Source organism: Pseudophryne corroboree, unplaced genomic scaffold, assembly GCF_028390025.1.
Source record: "Pseudophryne corroboree isolate aPseCor3 unplaced genomic scaffold, aPseCor3.hap2 scaffold_1394, whole genome shotgun sequence".
In the NCBI taxonomy this organism is placed as follows: Eukaryota; Metazoa; Chordata; class Amphibia; order Anura; family Myobatrachidae; genus Pseudophryne; species Pseudophryne corroboree.
The window spans coordinates 1-16,279 of NW_026968020.1; the positions used below are offsets into that span (position 1 = coordinate 1).

At 59.4% G+C, this 16,279-nt stretch overlaps 2 protein-coding genes across 2 annotated transcripts in view; one reads left to right on the plus strand and one right to left on the minus strand.

The window, feature by feature from the left end:
- Positions 1-144: 144 nt before the first annotated feature.
- Positions 145-15,637, minus strand: LOC134995531 (zinc finger protein 587B-like; the record flags this gene model as incomplete). Its single annotated transcript, XM_063951104.1, has 4 exons — positions 15,512-15,637; positions 11,633-11,752; positions 304-430; positions 145-242 (listed from the first exon to the last, which is right to left on the minus strand). Coding segments are annotated over exons 1-4 (417 nt in total), but the record flags the coding sequence as incomplete, so codon positions are not given.
- LOC134995530 (gastrula zinc finger protein xLCGF3.1-like) overlaps positions 15,636-16,279 on the plus strand; it is a 44,268-nt gene continuing 43,624 nt past the window's right edge. Inside the window, exon 1 of the mRNA XM_063951099.1 lies at positions 15,636-15,844. The gene's annotated coding sequence lies outside the window, so the exon portion shown is untranslated. The remainder of the gene's footprint in view (positions 15,845-16,279) is intronic.

Consider the following 16,279-nt stretch of genomic DNA (forward strand, 5'->3'; position numbering starts at 1 on the left):
CCCCAGAGTTGCTCTTACACACCCCCGGCCTCCACAGAGTTGCTCTCACACACCCCTGGCCTCCCCAGTGTTACACTCACCACTCCCCCCCCCCCCCCCCCCCCCCGGGGTTACTCTCACACCCCCCGGCCTCTCTGGAGTTACTCTCACAACCCCCGGCCTCTCCGGAGTTACTCCCACAACCCCCGGCCTCTCCAGAGTCACTCTCACGACTGGCACAACCAGCAGAGCTGGCATGGGTTCTGCGGACATACTAGTACACCTGGGTAACAGTAACACAAGACAGAACAGAGAATCTCCCACCTAGGTCTAGCAGAACGTTGTGTATCTCCCGCATCACATTCCCGTACAGACTGCGCTGCCACTCCTCCAGCACATCCCACTCCTCCTCTGTGAATGATGCGGCCACGTCTGTGAAGGACACCACGGCCTGGGGAGGGGAGACAGGTGCACTACTGAGATCAGGAGGCCAATAACCAGACCCTAAGTCATCTTACTGGTGCTGTGTATAACACTTTCCGGGAGAGAATGACTCTGCGGATAAGGGAAGAGGGCACTGGGATAAGGGGAGAGGGCACTGGGAATAAGGGGAGAGGGCACTGGGAATATGGGAAGAGGGCACTGGGAATATGGGGAGAGGGCACTGGGGATAAGGGGAGAGGGCACTGGGGATAAGGGGAGAGGGCACTGGGGATATGGGGAGAGGGCACTGGGAATAAGGGGAGAGGGCACAGGGAATATGGGGAGAGGGCACTGGGAATATGGGGAGAGGGCACTGGGGATAAGGGGGATAAGGGGAGAGGGCACTGGGGATAAGGGGAGAGGGCACTGGATATATGGGGAGAGGGCACTGGGGATAAGGGGAGAGGGCACTGGGGATAAGGGGAGAGGACACTGGGGATAAGGGGAGAGGGAATGGGGATAAGGGGAGAGGGCACTGGGGATAAGGGGAGAGGGCACTGGGGATAAGGGGAGAGGGCACTGGGGATAAGGGGAGAGAGCACTGGGGTTATGGGGAGAGGACACTGGGGATAATGGGAGAGGGCACTGGGGATAAGGGGAGTGGGCACTGGGGATAAGGGGAGAGGACACTGGGGATAAGGGGAGAGGGCACTGGGGATAAGGGGAGAGGGCACTGGGGATAAGGGGAGAGGGCACTGGGGATATGGGGAGAGGACACTGGGGATAAGGGGAGAGGACACTGGGATAAGGGGAGAGGGCACTGGGGATTATGGGGAGAGGGAATGGGGATATGGGGAGAGGGTACTGGGGATAAGGGGAGAGGGCACTGGGGATAAGGGGAGAGGACACTGGGGATAAGGGGAGAGGACACTGGGGATAAGGGGAGAGGGCACTGGGGATAAGGAGAGAGGGCACTGGGATATGGGGAGAGGACGCTGGGGATAAGGGGAGAGGGCACTGGGGATAAGGGGAGAGGGCACTGGGATATGGGGAGAGGACGCTGGGGATAAGGGGAGAGGGCACTGGGGATAAGGGGAGAGGACACTGGGGATAAGGGGAGAGGGCACTGGGGATAAGGGGAGAGGGCACTGGAGATATGGGGAGAGGGCACTGGAGATATGGGGAGAGGGCACTGGGGATAAGGGGAGAGGACACTGGGGATAAGGGGAGAGGGAATGGGGATAAGGGGAGAGGGCACTGGGGATAAGGGGAGAGGACACTGGGGATAAGGGGAGAGGGCACTGGGGATAAGGGGAGAGGGCACTGGGGATATGGGGAGAGGACACTGGGATAAGGGGAGAGGGAATGGGGATATGGGGAGAGGGCACTGGGGATAAGGGGAGAGGGAATGGGGATATGGGGAGAGGACACTGGAGATAAGGGGAGAGGACACTGGGGATAAGGGGAGAGGACACTGGGGATATGGGGAGAGGACACTGGGGATATGGGGAGAGGACACTGGGGATAAGGGGAGAGGGCACTGGGATATGGAGAGATGGCACTGGGGATAAGGGGAGAGGACACTGGGGATAAGGGGAGAGGGCACTGGGGATAAGGGGAGAGGGCACTGGGGATAAGGGGAGAGGACACTGGGGATAAGGGGAGAGGGCACTGGGGATAAGGGGAGAGGGCACTGGGGATAAGGGGAGAGGGCACTGGGGATAAGGGGAGAGGACACTGGGGATAAGGGGAGAGGACACTGGGGATAAGGGGAGAGGACACTGGGGATAAGGGGAGAGGACACTGGGGATAAGGGGAGAGGACACTGGGGATAAGGGGAGAGGGCACTGGGGATATGGGGAGAGGGCACTGGGGATAAGGGGAGAGGACACTGGGGATAAGGGGAGAGGGCACTGGGGATAAGGGGAGAGGACACTGGGGATAAGGGGAGAGGGCACTGGAGATATGGGGAGAGGGCACTGGAGATAAGGGGAGAGGGCACTGGGGATAAGGGGAGAGGGCACTGGGGATAAGGGGAGAGAGCACTGGGGTTATGGGGAGAGGACACTGGGGATAATGGGAGAGGGCACTGGGGATAAGGGGAGTGGGCACTGGGGATAAGGGGAGAGGGCACTGGGGATAAGGGGAGAGGGCACTGGGGATATGGGGAGAGGACACTGGGGATAAGGGGAGAGGACACTGGGATAAGGGGAGAGGGCACTGGGGATATGGGGAGAGGGAATGGGGATATGGGGAGAGGGTACTGGGGATAAGGGGAGAGGGCACTGGGGATAAGGGGAGAGGACACTGGGGATAAGGGGAGAGGACACTGGGGATAAGGGGAGAGGGCACTGGGGATAAGGAGAGAGGGCACTGGGATATGGGGAGAGGACGCTGGGGATAAGGGGAGAGGGCACTGGGGATAAGGGGAGAGGGCACTGGGATATGGGGAGAGGACGCTGGGGATAAGGGGAGAGGGCACTGGGGATAAGGGGAGAGGACACTGGGGATAAGGGGAGAGGGCACTGGGGATAAGGGGAGAGGGCACTGGAGATATGGGGAGAGGGCACTGGAGATATGGGGAGAGGGCACTGGGGATAAGGGGAGAGGACACTGGGGATAAGGGGAGAGGGAATGGGGATAAGGGGAGAGGGCACTGGGGATAAGGGGAGAGGACACTGGGGATAAGGGGAGAGGGCACTGGGGATAAGGGGAGAGGGCACTGGGGATATGGGGAGAGGACACTGGGATAAGGGGAGAGGGAATGGGGATATGGGGAGAGGGCACTGGGGATAAGGGGAGAGGGAATGGGGATATGGGGAGAGGACACTGGAGATAAGGGGAGAGGACACTGGGGATAAGGGGAGAGGACACTGGGGATATGGGGAGAGGACACTGGGGATATGGGGAGAGGACACTGGGGATAAGGGGAGAGGGCACTGGGATATGGAGAGATGGCACTGGGGATAAGGGGAGAGGACACTGGGGATAAGGGGAGAGGGCACTGGGGATAAGGGGAGAGGGCACTGGGGATAAGGGGAGAGGACACTGGGGATAAGGGGAGAGGGCACTGGGGATAAGGGGAGAGGGCACTGGGGATAAGGGGAGAGGGCACTGGGGATAAGGGGAGAGGACACTGGGGATAAGGGGAGAGGACACTGGGGATAAGGGGAGAGGACACTGGGGATAAGGGGAGAGGGCACTGGGGATATGGGGAGAGGGCACTGGGGATAAGGGGAGAGGACACTGGGGATAAGGGGAGAGGGCACTGGGGATAAGGGGAGAGGACACTGGGGATAAGGGGAGAGGGCACTGGAGATATGGGGAGAGGGCACTGGAGATATGGGGAGAGGGCACTGGGATAAGGGGAGAGGACACTGGGGATAAGGGGAGAGGGCATGGGGATAAGGGGAGAGGACACTGGGGATAAGGGGAGAGGGCACTGGGGATAAGGGGAGAGGGCACTGGGGATAAGAGGAGAGGGCACTGGGGATAAGAGGAGAGGGCACTGGGGATAAGGGGAGAGGGCACTGGGGATAAGGGGAGAGGACACTGGGGATAAGAGGAGAGGACACTGGGATAAGAGGAGAGGACACTGGGGATAAGAGGAGAGGACACTGGGGATAAGGGGAGAGGGCACTGGGGATAAGGGGAGAGGCCACTGGGAATAAGGGGAGAGGGCACTGGAGATATGGGGAGAGGGCACTGGGGATAAGAAGAGAGGGCACTGGGGATATGGGGAGAGGGCACTGGGGATAAGAAGAGAGGGCACTGGGATAAGAAGAGAGGAAACTGGGGATATGGGGAGAGGGCACTGGGGATAAGGGGAGAGGGCACTGGGGATAAGGGGAGAGGGCACTGGGGATAAGAGGAGAGGGCACTGGGGATAAGAGGAGAGGGCACTGGGGATATGGGGAGAGGACACTGGGGATAAGGGGAGAGGGAATGGAGATATGGGGAGAGGGCACTGGGGATAAGAAGAGAGGGCACTGGGGATAAGGGGAGAGGGCACTGGGGATAAGGGGAGAGGGCACTGGGGATAAGGGGAGAGGACACTGGGGAAAAGGGGAGAGGACACTGGGGATAAGGGGAGAGGACACTGGGGATAAGGGGAGAGGACACTGGGGATAAGGGGAGAGGGCACTGGGGATATGGGGAGAGGGCACTGGGGATAAGGGGAGAGGACACTGGGGATAAGGGGAGAGGGCACTGGGGATAAGGGGAGAGGACACTGGGGATAAGGGGAGAGGGCACTGGAGATATGGGGAGAGGGCACTGGAGATATGGGGAGAGGGCACTGGGATAAGGGGAGAGGACACTGGGGATAAGGGGAGAGGGCATGGGGATAAGGGGAGAGGACACTGGGGAAAAGGGGAGAGGACACTGGGGATAAGGGGAGAGGACACTGGGGATAAGGGGAGAGGACACTGGGGATAAGGGGAGAGGGCACTGGGGATATGGGGAGAGGGCACTGGGGATAAGGGGAGAGGACACTGGGGATAAGGGGAGAGGGCACTGGGGATAAGGGGAGAGGACACTGGGGATAAGGGGAGAGGGCACTGGAGATATGGGGAGAGGGCACTGGAGATATGGGGAGAGGGCACTGGGATAAGGGGAGAGGACACTGGGGATAAGGGGAGAGGGCATGGGGATAAGGGGAGAGGACACGGGGGTTAAGGGGAGAGGGCACTGGGGATAAGGGGAGAGGGCACTGGGGATAAGGGGAGAGGGCACTGGGGATAAGGGGAGAGGGCACTGGGGATAAGAGGAGAGGGCACTGGGGATAAGAGGAGAGGGCACTGGGGATAAGGGGAGAGGGCACTGGGGATAAGGGGAGAGGACACTGGGGATAAGAGGAGAGGACACTGGGGATAAGAGGAGAGGACACTGGGGATAAGAGGAGAGGACACTGGGGATAAGGGGAGAGGGCACTGGGGATAAGGGGAGAGGGCACTGGGAATAAGGGGAGAGGGCACTGGAGATATGGGGAGAGGGCACTGGGGATAAGAAGAGAGGAAACTGGGGATATGGGGAGAGGGCACTGGGGATAAGGGGAGAGGGCACTGGGGATAAGGGGAGAGGGCACTGGGGATAAGAGGAGAGGGCACTGGGGATATGGGGAGAGGACACTGGGGATATGGGGAGAGGACACTGGGGATAAGGGGAGAGGGAATGGGGATATGGGGAGAGGGCACTGGGGATAAGAAGAGAGGGCACTGGGGATAAGGGGAGAGGGCACTGGGGATAAGGGGAGAGGACACTGGGGATAAGGGGAGAGGACACTGGGGATAAGGGGAGAACACTGGGATAAGGGGAGAGGGCACTGGGGAGAAGGGGAGAGGACACTGGGGAGAAGGGGGAGAGGACACTGGGGATAAGGGGAGAGGACACTGGGGATAAGGGGAGAGGGCACTGGGGATAAGGGGAGAGAACACTGGGGATATGGGGAGAGGACACTGGGGATATGGGGAGAGGACACTGGGGATAAGGGGGAGAGGGCACTGGGGATAAGAGGAGAGGGCACTGGGGATAAGGGGAGAGGGCACTGGGGATAAGGGGAGAGGGCACTGGGGATAAGGGGGAGAGGGCACTGGAGATAAGGGGAGAGGACACTGGGGATAAGGGGAGAGGGCACTGGGGGATAAGGGGAGAGGGCACTGGGGATATGGGGAGATGGCACTGGAGATAAGGGGAGAGGGCACTGGGATATGGGGAGAGGACACTGGGGATAAGGGGAGAGGACACTGGGATAAGGGGAGAGGACACTGGGATAAGGGGAGAGGACACTGGGATATGGGCACTGGGGATAAGGGGAGAGGGCACTGGGATATGGGGAGAGGGCACTGGGGATAAGGGGAGAGGACACTGGAGATAAGGGGAGAGGACACTGGAGATAAGGGGAGAGGACACTGGGCATAAGGGGAGAGGACACTGGGCATAAGGGGAGAGGGCACTGGGGATAAGGGGAGAGGACACTGGGGATAAGGGGAGAGGACACTGGGGATAAGGGGAGAGGACACTGGGGATAAGGGGAGAGGGCACTGGAGATATGGGGAGAGGGCACTGGGATAAGGGGAGAGGACACTGGGGATAAGGGGAGAGGACACTGGGGATAAGGGGAGAGGGCATGGGGATAAGGGGAGAGGACACTGGAGATATGGGGAGAGGGCACTGGGGATAAGGGGAGAGGGCACTGGGGATAGGGCACTGGGGATAAGGGGAGAGGGCACTGGGGATAAGAGGAGAGGACACTGGGGATAAGGGGAGAGGGCACTGGGGATAAGGGGAGAGGGCACTGGGAATAAGGGGAGAGGGCACTGGAGATATGGGGAGAGGGCACTGGGGATAAGAAGAGAGGACACTGGGGATATGGGGAGAGGGCACTGGGGATAAGGGGAGAGGGCACTGGGGATAAGGGGAGAGGGGCACTGGGGATAAGAGGAGAGGGCACTGGGGATAAGAGGAGAGGACACTGGGGATAAGGGGAGAGGACACTGGGAATAAGGGGAGAGGGCACTAGAGATATGGGGAGAGGGCACTGGGGATAAGAAGAGAGGAAACTGGGGATATGGGGAGAGGGCACTGTGGATAAGGGGAGAGGGCACTGGGGATAAGGGGAGAGGGCACTGGGGATAAGAGGAGAGGGCACAGGGGATAAGAGGAGAGGGCACTGGGGATATGGGGAGAGGACACTGGGGATAAGGGGAGAGGGAATGGGGATATGGGGAGAGGGCACTGGGGATAAGAAGAGAGGGCACTGGGGATAAGAGGAGAGGGCACTGGGGATATGGGGAGAGGACACTGGGGATAAGGGGAGAGGGAATGGGGATAAGGGGAGAGGACACTGGGGATAAGGGGAGAGGGCACTGGGGATAAGGGGAGAGGGCACTGGGGATAAGGGGAGAGGACACTGGGGATAAGGGGAGAGGGCATGGGGATAAGGGGAGAGGACACTGGGGATAAGGGGAGAGGGCACTGGGGATAAGGGGAGAGGGCACTGGGGATAAGGGGAGAGGGCACTGGGGATAAGGGGAGAGGGCACTGGGGATAAGAGGAGAGGGCACTGGGGATAAGAGGAGAGGGCACTGGGGATAAGGGGAGAGGGCACTGGGGATAAGGGGAGAGGACACTGGGGATAAGAGGAGAGGACACTGGGGATAAGAGGAGAGGACACTGGGGATAAGAGGAGAGGACACTGGGGATAAGGGGAGAGGGCACTGGGGATAAGGGGAGAGGGCACTGGGAATAAGGGGAGAGGGCACTGGGGATAAGAAGAGAGGAAACTGGGGATATGGGGAGAGGGCACTGGGGATATGGGGAGAGGGCACTGGGGATAAGGGGAGAGGGCACTGGGGATAAGGGGAGAGGGCACTGGGGATAAGAGGAGAGGACACTGGGGATAAGGGGAGAGGACACTGGGGATAAGGGGAGAGGACACTGGGGATAAGGGGAGAGGACACTGGGGATAAGGGGAGAGGACACTGGGGAGAAGGGGAGAGGGCACTGGGGAGAAGGGGAGAGGGCACTGGGGATATGGGGAGAGGGCACTGGGATAAGGGGAGAGGGCTCTGGGGATAAGGGGAGAGGGCACTGGGATATGGGGAGAGGGCACTGGGGATAAGGGGAGAGGACACTGGAGATAAGGGGAGAGGGCACTGGGGATAAGGGGAGAGGACACTGGGGATAAGGGGAGAGGACACTGGGATATGGGGAGAGGGCACTGGGGAAAAGGGGAGAGGGCACTGGGGATAAGGGGAGAGGGCACTGGAGATAAGGGGAGAGGGCACTGGGGATAAGGGGAGAGGACACTGGGGATAAGGGGAGAGGGCACTGGGGATAAGAGGAGAGGACACTGGGGATAAGAGGAGAGGGCACTGGGGATAAGAGGAGAGGACACTGGGGATAAGGGGAGAGGACACTGGGGATAAGGGGAGAGGACACTGGGGATAAGGGGAGAGGACACTGGGGATAAGGGGAGAGGACACTGGGGAGAAGGGGAGAGGGCACTGGGGATAAGGGGAGAGAGCACTGGGGATATGGGGAGAGGGCACTGGGGATAAGGGGAGAGGACACTGGGGATAAGGGGAGAGGACACTGGGATATGGGGAGAGGGCACTGGGGAAAAGGGGAGAGGGCACTGGGGATAAGGGGAGAGGGCACTGGAGATAAGGGGAGAGGGCACTGGGGATAAGGGGAGAGGACACTGGGGATAAGGGGAGAGGGCACTGGGGATAAGAGGAGAGGACACTGGGGATAAGAGGAGAGGGCACTGGGGATAAGAGGAGAGGACACTGGGGATAAGGGGAGAGGACACTGGGGATAAGGGGAGAGGACACTGGGGATAAGGGGAGAGGACACTGGGGATAAGGGGAGAGGGCACTGGGGATAAGGGGAGAGGACACTGGGGATAAGGGGAGAGGGCACTGGGGATTAGGGTAGAGGGAATGGGAATATGGGGAGAGGACACTGGGGATAAGGGGAGAGGGCACTGGGGATAAGAGGAGAGGGCACTGGGGATAAGGGGAGAGGGCACTGGGGATAAGGGGAGAGGGCACTGGGGATAAGGGGAGAGGGCACTGGGGATAAGGGGAGAGGGCACTGGGGATAAGGGGAGAGGGCACTGGGGATAAGGGGAGAGGGCACTGGGGATAAGGGGAGAGGGCACTGGGGATATGGGGAGATGGCACTGGAGATAAGGGGAGAGGGCACTGGGATATGGGGAGAGGACACTGGGGATAAGGGGAGAGGACACTGGGGATAAGGGGAGAGGACACTGGGATAAGGGGAGAGGACACTGGGATATGGGCACTGGGATATGGGGAGAGGGCACTGGGGATAAGGGGAGAGGACACTGGAGATAAGGGGAGAGGACACTGGAGATAAGGGGAGAGGACACTGGGGATAAGGGGAGAGGGCACTGGGATAAGGGGAGAGGACACTGGGCATAAGGGGAGAGGACACTGGGCATAAGGGGAGAGGGCACTGGGGATAAGGGGAGAGGACACTGGGGATAAGGGGAGAGGACACTGGGGATAAGGGGAGAGGACACTGGGGATAAGGGGAGAGGGCACTGGAGATATGGGGAGAGGACACTGGGGATAAGGGGAGAGGACACTGGGGATAAGGGGAGAGGACACTGGGGATAAGGGGAGAGGGCATGGGGATAAGGGGAGAGGACACTGGAGATATGGGGAGAGGGCACTGGGGATAAGGGGAGAGGGCACTGGGGATAGGGCACTGGGGATAAGGGGAGAGGGCACTGGGGATAAGAGGAGAGGACACTGGGGATAAGGGGAGAGGGCACTGGGGATAAGAGGAGAGGGCACTGGAGATATGGGGAGAGGGCACTGGGGATAAGGGGAGAGGGCACTGGGGATAAGAAGAGAGGGCACTGGGGATAAGGGGAGAGGGCACTGGGGATAAGAGGAGAGGGCACTGGGGATAAGAGGAGAGGACACTGGGGATAAGGGGAGAGGACACTGGGGATAAGAGGAGAGGGCACTGGGTATATGGGGAGAGGACACTGGGATATGGGGAGAGGGCACTGGGATATGGGGAGAGGGCACTGGGGATAAGAGGAGAGGACACTGGGGATAAGAAGAGAGGACACTGGGGATATGGGGAGAGGACACTGGGGATAAGAAGAGAGGACACTGGGGATAAGGGGAGAGGGCACTGGGGATAAGGGGAGAGGGCACTGGGGATATGGGGAGAGGACACTGGGGATAAGGGGAGAGGGCACTGGGGATAAGGGGAGAGGGAACTGGGGATAAGGGGAGAGGACACTGGGGATAAGGGGAGAGGACACTGGGGATAAGGGGAGAGGGCACTGGGGATATGGGGAGAGGACACTGGGGATAAGGGGAGAGGGCACTGGGAATAAGGGGAGAGGGAACTGGGGATAAGGGGAGAGGGCACTGGGGATAAGGGGAGAGGGCACTGGGGATAAGGGGAGAGGACACTGGGGATAAGGGGAGAGGGAACTGGGGATAAGGGCAGAGGACACTGGGGATAAGGGGAGAGGGCACTGGGGATATGGGGAGAGGACACTGGGGATAAGGGGAAAGGACACTGGGGATAAGGGGAGAGGACACTGGGGATAAGGGGAGAGGGCACTGGGGATAAGGGGAGAGGACACTGGGGATAAGGGGAGAGGGCACTGGGGATAAGGGGAGAGGACACTGGGGATAAGGGGAGAGGACACTGGGGATAAGGGGAGAGGGCACTGGGGATAAGGGGAGAGGGCACTGGGGATAAGGGGAGAGGACACTGGGGATAAGGGGAGAGGACACTGGGGATAAGGGGAGAGGACACTGGGGATAAGGGGAGAGGGCACTGGAGATAAGGGGAGAGGGCACTGGGGATAAGGGGAGAGGGAACTGGGGATAAGGGGAGAGGACACTGGGGATAAGGGGAGAGGGCACTGGGGATAAGGGGAGAGGGCACTGGGGAAATGGGGAGAGGACACTGGGGATAAGGGGAGAGGACACTGGGGATAAGGGGAGAGGACACTGGGGATAAGGGGAGAGGACACTGGGGATAAGGGGAGAGGGCACTGGGATATGGGGAGAGGGCACTGGGGATAAGGGGAGAGGACACTGGGGATAAGGGGAGAGGGCACTGGGATATGGGGAGAGGGCACTGGGGATAAGGGGAGAGGGCACTGGGATATGGGGAGAGGACACTGGGGATAAGGGGAGAGGACACTGGGGATAAGGGGAGAGGACACTGGGGATAAGGGGAGAGGACACTGGGGATAAGGGGAGAGGGCACTGGGGATAAGGGGAGAGGGCACTGGGGATAAGAGGAGAGGACACTGGGGATAAGAGGAGAGGACACTGGGGATAAGAGGAGAGGACACTGGGGATAAGGGGAGAGGGCACTGGGGATAAGGGGAGAGGGCACTGGGGATAAGGGGAGAGGACACTGGGGATAAGGGGAGAGGGCACTGGGGATAAGGGGAGAGGGCACTGGGGATGTTGGGGGGATTCATCAGACCTGTCACAGGCGTGATTTGGGGGGCACAATGTCATTCCCTTTCTATAATGATAGAGCAGCCTCTCCCTTGTTTCCTGGCAGGTTATGTAATAATATAATATACAGTGGTGAGAAGAGGACTCTGCATAAAGAAGCAATTCAGCCAATGGGGCGTGCGCTCATCTGTATAACTAATTCCTCCCGGAGGTTCCGCCTCAGCAAACGGTCACGCACACGCGGCCTGGTAACCTACCCGCTGAGATGCATTCATCTTCAGTCGCCTGATTGGTGCCTGACTCCACAGCCTCTTCTCTGACTTTTTAGGGTCAAGGTGGAACAGGCAAGACAAAGCCAGGGCTGCAGATAGCACCACCTAGAGGACAAGAGGAGTAACACATGGTCAATTGGCAGGTTCTACGGTTAGTGTCTAGGAGACCACTTAGGAAACAAAGATTAAAACATAAACTGACGGCTACATGTGCAGCTAAGAGAGGAAAGGCGGTGAGGGACAGAAGAGAGGAGGCAAAGAGAGGAAACAAGGGAGATGTGGAGAGAGGAGGCGAGGGAGAGGCGGAGGCGAGGGAGAGGCTGAGAGAGGAGAGGAGGAAGCAAGGGAGAGGCTGAGAGAGGATAGAAGGAAGCGAGGCAGAGGCTGAGAGAGGAGAGGAGGAAGCAAGGGAGAGGCTGAGAGAGGATAGAAGGAAGCGAGGCAGAGGCTGAGAGAGGATAGAAGGAAGCGAGGCAGAGGCTGAAAGAGGAGAAGAGGAAGCAAGGGAGAGGCTGAGAGAGGAGAGGAGGAAGCGAGGGAGAGGCTGAGAGAGGAGAGGAGGAAGCAAGGCAGAGGCTGAGAGAGGAGAGGAGGAAGCAAGGCAGAGGCTGAGAGAGGAGAGGAGGAAGCAAGGAAGAGGCTGAGAGAGGAGAGGAGTAAGCGATGGAGAGGCTGAGAGAGGAGAGGAGGAAGCAAGGGAGAGGCTGAGAGAGGAGGAAGCAAGGCAGAGGCTGAGAGAGGAGAGGAAGAAGCGAGGGAGAGGCCGAGAGAGGAGAGGAGGAAGCAAAGGAGAAGCTGAGAGAGGAGGAAGCAAGGGAGAGGCTGAGAGAGGAGAGGAGGAAGCAAGGCAGAGGCTGAGAGAGGAGAGGAGGAAGCGAGGGAGAGGCTGAGAGAGGAGAGGAGGAAGCAAGGGAGAGGCTGAGAGAGGAGGAAGCAAGGAAGAGGCTGAGAGAGGAGAGGAGGAAGCAAGGCAGAGGCTGAGAGAGGAGAGGAGGAAGCGAGGGAGAGGCTGAGAGAGGAGAGGAGGAAGCAAAGGAGAGGCTGAGAGAGGAGAGTAGGAAGCAAGGGAGAGGCTGAGAGAAGATAGGAGGAAGCGAGGGAGAGGCTGAGAGAGGAGAGGAGGAAGCAAGGGAGAGGCTGAGAGAAGAGAGGAGGAAGCAAGGCAGAGGCTGAGAGAGGAGAGGAGGAAGCAAGGGAGAGGCTGAGAGAGGAGGAAGGCAGAGGCTGAGAGAGGAGAGGAAGAAGCGAGGGAGAGGCTGAGAGAGGAGAGGAGGAAGCAAGGGAGAGGCTGAGAGAGGAGAGGAAGCAGCAAGGAGAGGCTGAGAGAGGAGAGGAGGAAGCAAGGCAGAGGCTGAGAGAAGAGAGGAGGAAGCGAGGCAGAGGCTGAGAGAGGAGAGGAGGAAGCGAGGGAGGGGCTGAGAGAGGAGAGGAGGAAGCAAGGGAGAGGCTGAGAGAGGAGAGGAAGCAGCAAGGGAGAGGCTGAGAGAGGAGTGGAGGAAGCAAGGCAGAGGCTGAGAGAGGAGGAAGCGAGGGAGAGGCTGAGAGAGGAGAGGAAGCAGCAAGGGAGAGGCTGAGAGAGGAGAGGAGGAAGCAAGGCAGAGGCTGAGAGAGGAGTGGAGGAAGCAAGGCAGAGGTTGAGAGAGGAGTGGAGGAAGCGAGGCAGAGGCTGAGAGAGGAGGAAGCAAGGGAGAGGCTGAGAGAGGAGAGGAAGCAGCAAGGGAGAGGCTGAGAGAGAGGAGAGGAGGAAGCAAGGCAGAGGCTGAGAGAGGAAAGGAGGAAGCAAGGCAGAGGCTGAGAGAGGAGAGAAGGCAGAGGCTGAGAGAGGAGAGTAGGCAGCAAGGGAGAGGCTGAGTGAAAAGAGGAGGCAGCAAGGCAGAGGCTGAGAGAGGAGAGGAGGAAGCAAGGGAGAGGCTGAGAGAGGAGAAAAGGAAGCAAGGCAGAGGCTGAGAGAGGAGAGGAGGAAGCAAGGGAGAGGCTGAGAGAGAGGAGAGGAGGAAGCAAGGCAGAGGCTAAGAGAGGAGAAGAGAAAGCAAGGGAGAGGCTGAGAGAGGAGAGGAGGAAGCGAGGGAGAGGCTGAGAGAGGAGAGGAGGAAGCAAGGCAGAGGCTGAGAGAGGAGAGGAGGAAGCAAGGAAGAGGCTGAGAGAGGAGAGGAGGAAGCAAGGAAGAGGCTGAGAGAGGAGAGGAGGAAGCGAGGGAGAGGCTGAGAGAGGAGAGGAGGAAGCGAGGGAGAGGCTGAGAGAGGAGAGGAGGAAGCGAGAGAGAGGCTGAGAGAGGAGAGGAGGAAGCAAGGGAGAGGCTGAGAGAGGAGAGGAAGCAGCAAGGGTGAGGCTGTGAGAGGAGAGGTGGAAGCAAGGGAGAGGCTGAGAGAGGAGAGTAGGCAGCAAGGGAGAGGCTGAGAGAGGAGATGAGCAAGCAAGGGAGAGGCTGAGAGAGGAGAGGAAGCAGCAAGAGTGAGGCTGAGAGAGGAGAGGTGGAAGCAAAGGAGAGGCTGAGAGAGGAGAGGAGGCAGCAAGGGAGAGGCTGAGAGAGGAGAGGAGGCAGCAAGGGAGAGGCTGAGAGAGGAGAGGAGGAAGCAGAGGCAGAGAGAAGAAGTGACTAATAAAGGGAGAGAGGAGAGGACACGGCAAGGAGATGAAGATATGGAGAGGAGCAAAGAGGAGGTGAGTGACAGTTGGAGACTTGTCCGGCTGTCATGAACCACATAGGGGAGCGCTCCTATACCAGGCTGGGCCCGCAATGGGGGAACCATAGGTACCAGCATGCCCGGTGTCAGGACTCCTATACCAGGTTGAGACCAGCAGTGAAGGAACCACAGGTACCAGCATGCCCTGTGTCAGGAACCCCACACTCCTATACCAGGCTGAGCCCAGCGGTGGGGGAACCACAAGCACCAGCATGCCCGGTGTCAGGACCTCCACACTCCTATACCAGGCTGAGCCCAGCGGTGGGAGAACCACAGGTACCAGCATGCCCGGTGTCAGGACCTCCACACTCCTATACCAGGCTGAGACCAGCGGTGGGGGGACCACAGGTACCAGCATGCCCGGTGTCAGGACTCCTATACCAGGTTGAGACCAGCAGTGGGGGTACCACAAGCACCAGCATGCCCGGTGTCAGGACCCCACACTCCTATACCAGGCTGAGCACAGCGGTGGGGGAACCACAGGTACCAGCATGCTCGGTGTCAGGACCCCACACTCCTATACCAGGCTGAGACCAGCACTGGGGAACCACAGGTACCAGCATGCCCGGTGTCAGGACCCCACACTCCTATACCAGGCTGAGACCAGCACTGGGGAACCACAGGTACCAGCATGCCCGGTGTCAGGACCCCACACTCCTATACCAGGCTGAGACCAGCACTGGGGAACCACAGGTACCAGCATGCCCGGTGTCAGGACCCCCACACTCCTATACCAGGCTGAGCCCAGCGGTGGGGGAACCACAGGTAACAGCATGCCCAGTGTCAGGACCCCACACTCCTATACCAGGCTGAGCCCAGCGGTGGGGAACCACAGGTAACAGCATGCCCGGTGTCAGGACCCCACACTCCTATACCAGGCTGAGACCAGCGGTGGGGGAACCACAGGTACCAGCATGCCCGGTGTCATAACTCATATAACAGGTTGAGACCAGCAGTGGAGGAACCACAGGTACCAGCATGCCCGGTGTCAGGACCCCACACTCCTATACCAGGCTGAGACCAGCACTGGGGAACCACAGGTACCAGCATGCCCGGTGTCAGGACCCCACACTCCTATACCAGGCTGAGACCAGCAGTGGGGAACCACAGGTACCAGCATGCCCGGCTGCTGTCAGCTGCATACACACACATGACATCACCCCCGGTCTCCCCATCTCACCGGTCTCCGGTCTCCGCTTCTCCCCGGCAGAGCAGGAGCCGCACTGCGCATGCGTCTACACCTATCGCGCATGCGCAGTGTCCAATACCATTAGCAGAAGCAGAAGTGACCCGCGCATGCGCAGTTACTCGGGCACCTGGCGTGTGATGGTCCCCCGTAGTGAGCCGAGCACCCGGCTTGTACACAGTGACTGCGGGCCGCCATGTTCTAGTAGCCAGATGATGAAGACCTCCTGTGTCAGAGTACTATCATTTCCGGTGGGGTCTACTCGCTCATTGCTCTCTGGATGACGTCACTTCTGCGTCATTACTCTGAACCATGACGTCACCAGAGGTAAGTAGCAGTGTCTCCATGTACTACTATGTTACCATATAACCTATCCTCCCTGTATACAGCACTACACCCCCTCCCTGTATACAACACTACACCCCCCCAGGCCCACACTGTATACTGCACTACACCCCCCCCCTCCCTGTATACAGCACTACACCTCCCTCCCTGTATACAGCACTACACCCCCCTCCCTGTATACAACACTACACCCCCCCCACACTGTATACAGCACTACACCCCCCTCCCTGTATACAACACTACACCCCCCCACACTGTATACTGCACTACACCCCCCCCCTCCCTGTATACAGCACTACACCTCCCTCCCTGTATACAGCACTACACCCCCTCCTTATATACAACACTACACCCCCCTCCCTGTATACAGCACTACACCCCCCCTCCCTGTATACAGCACTACACCCCCTCCACACT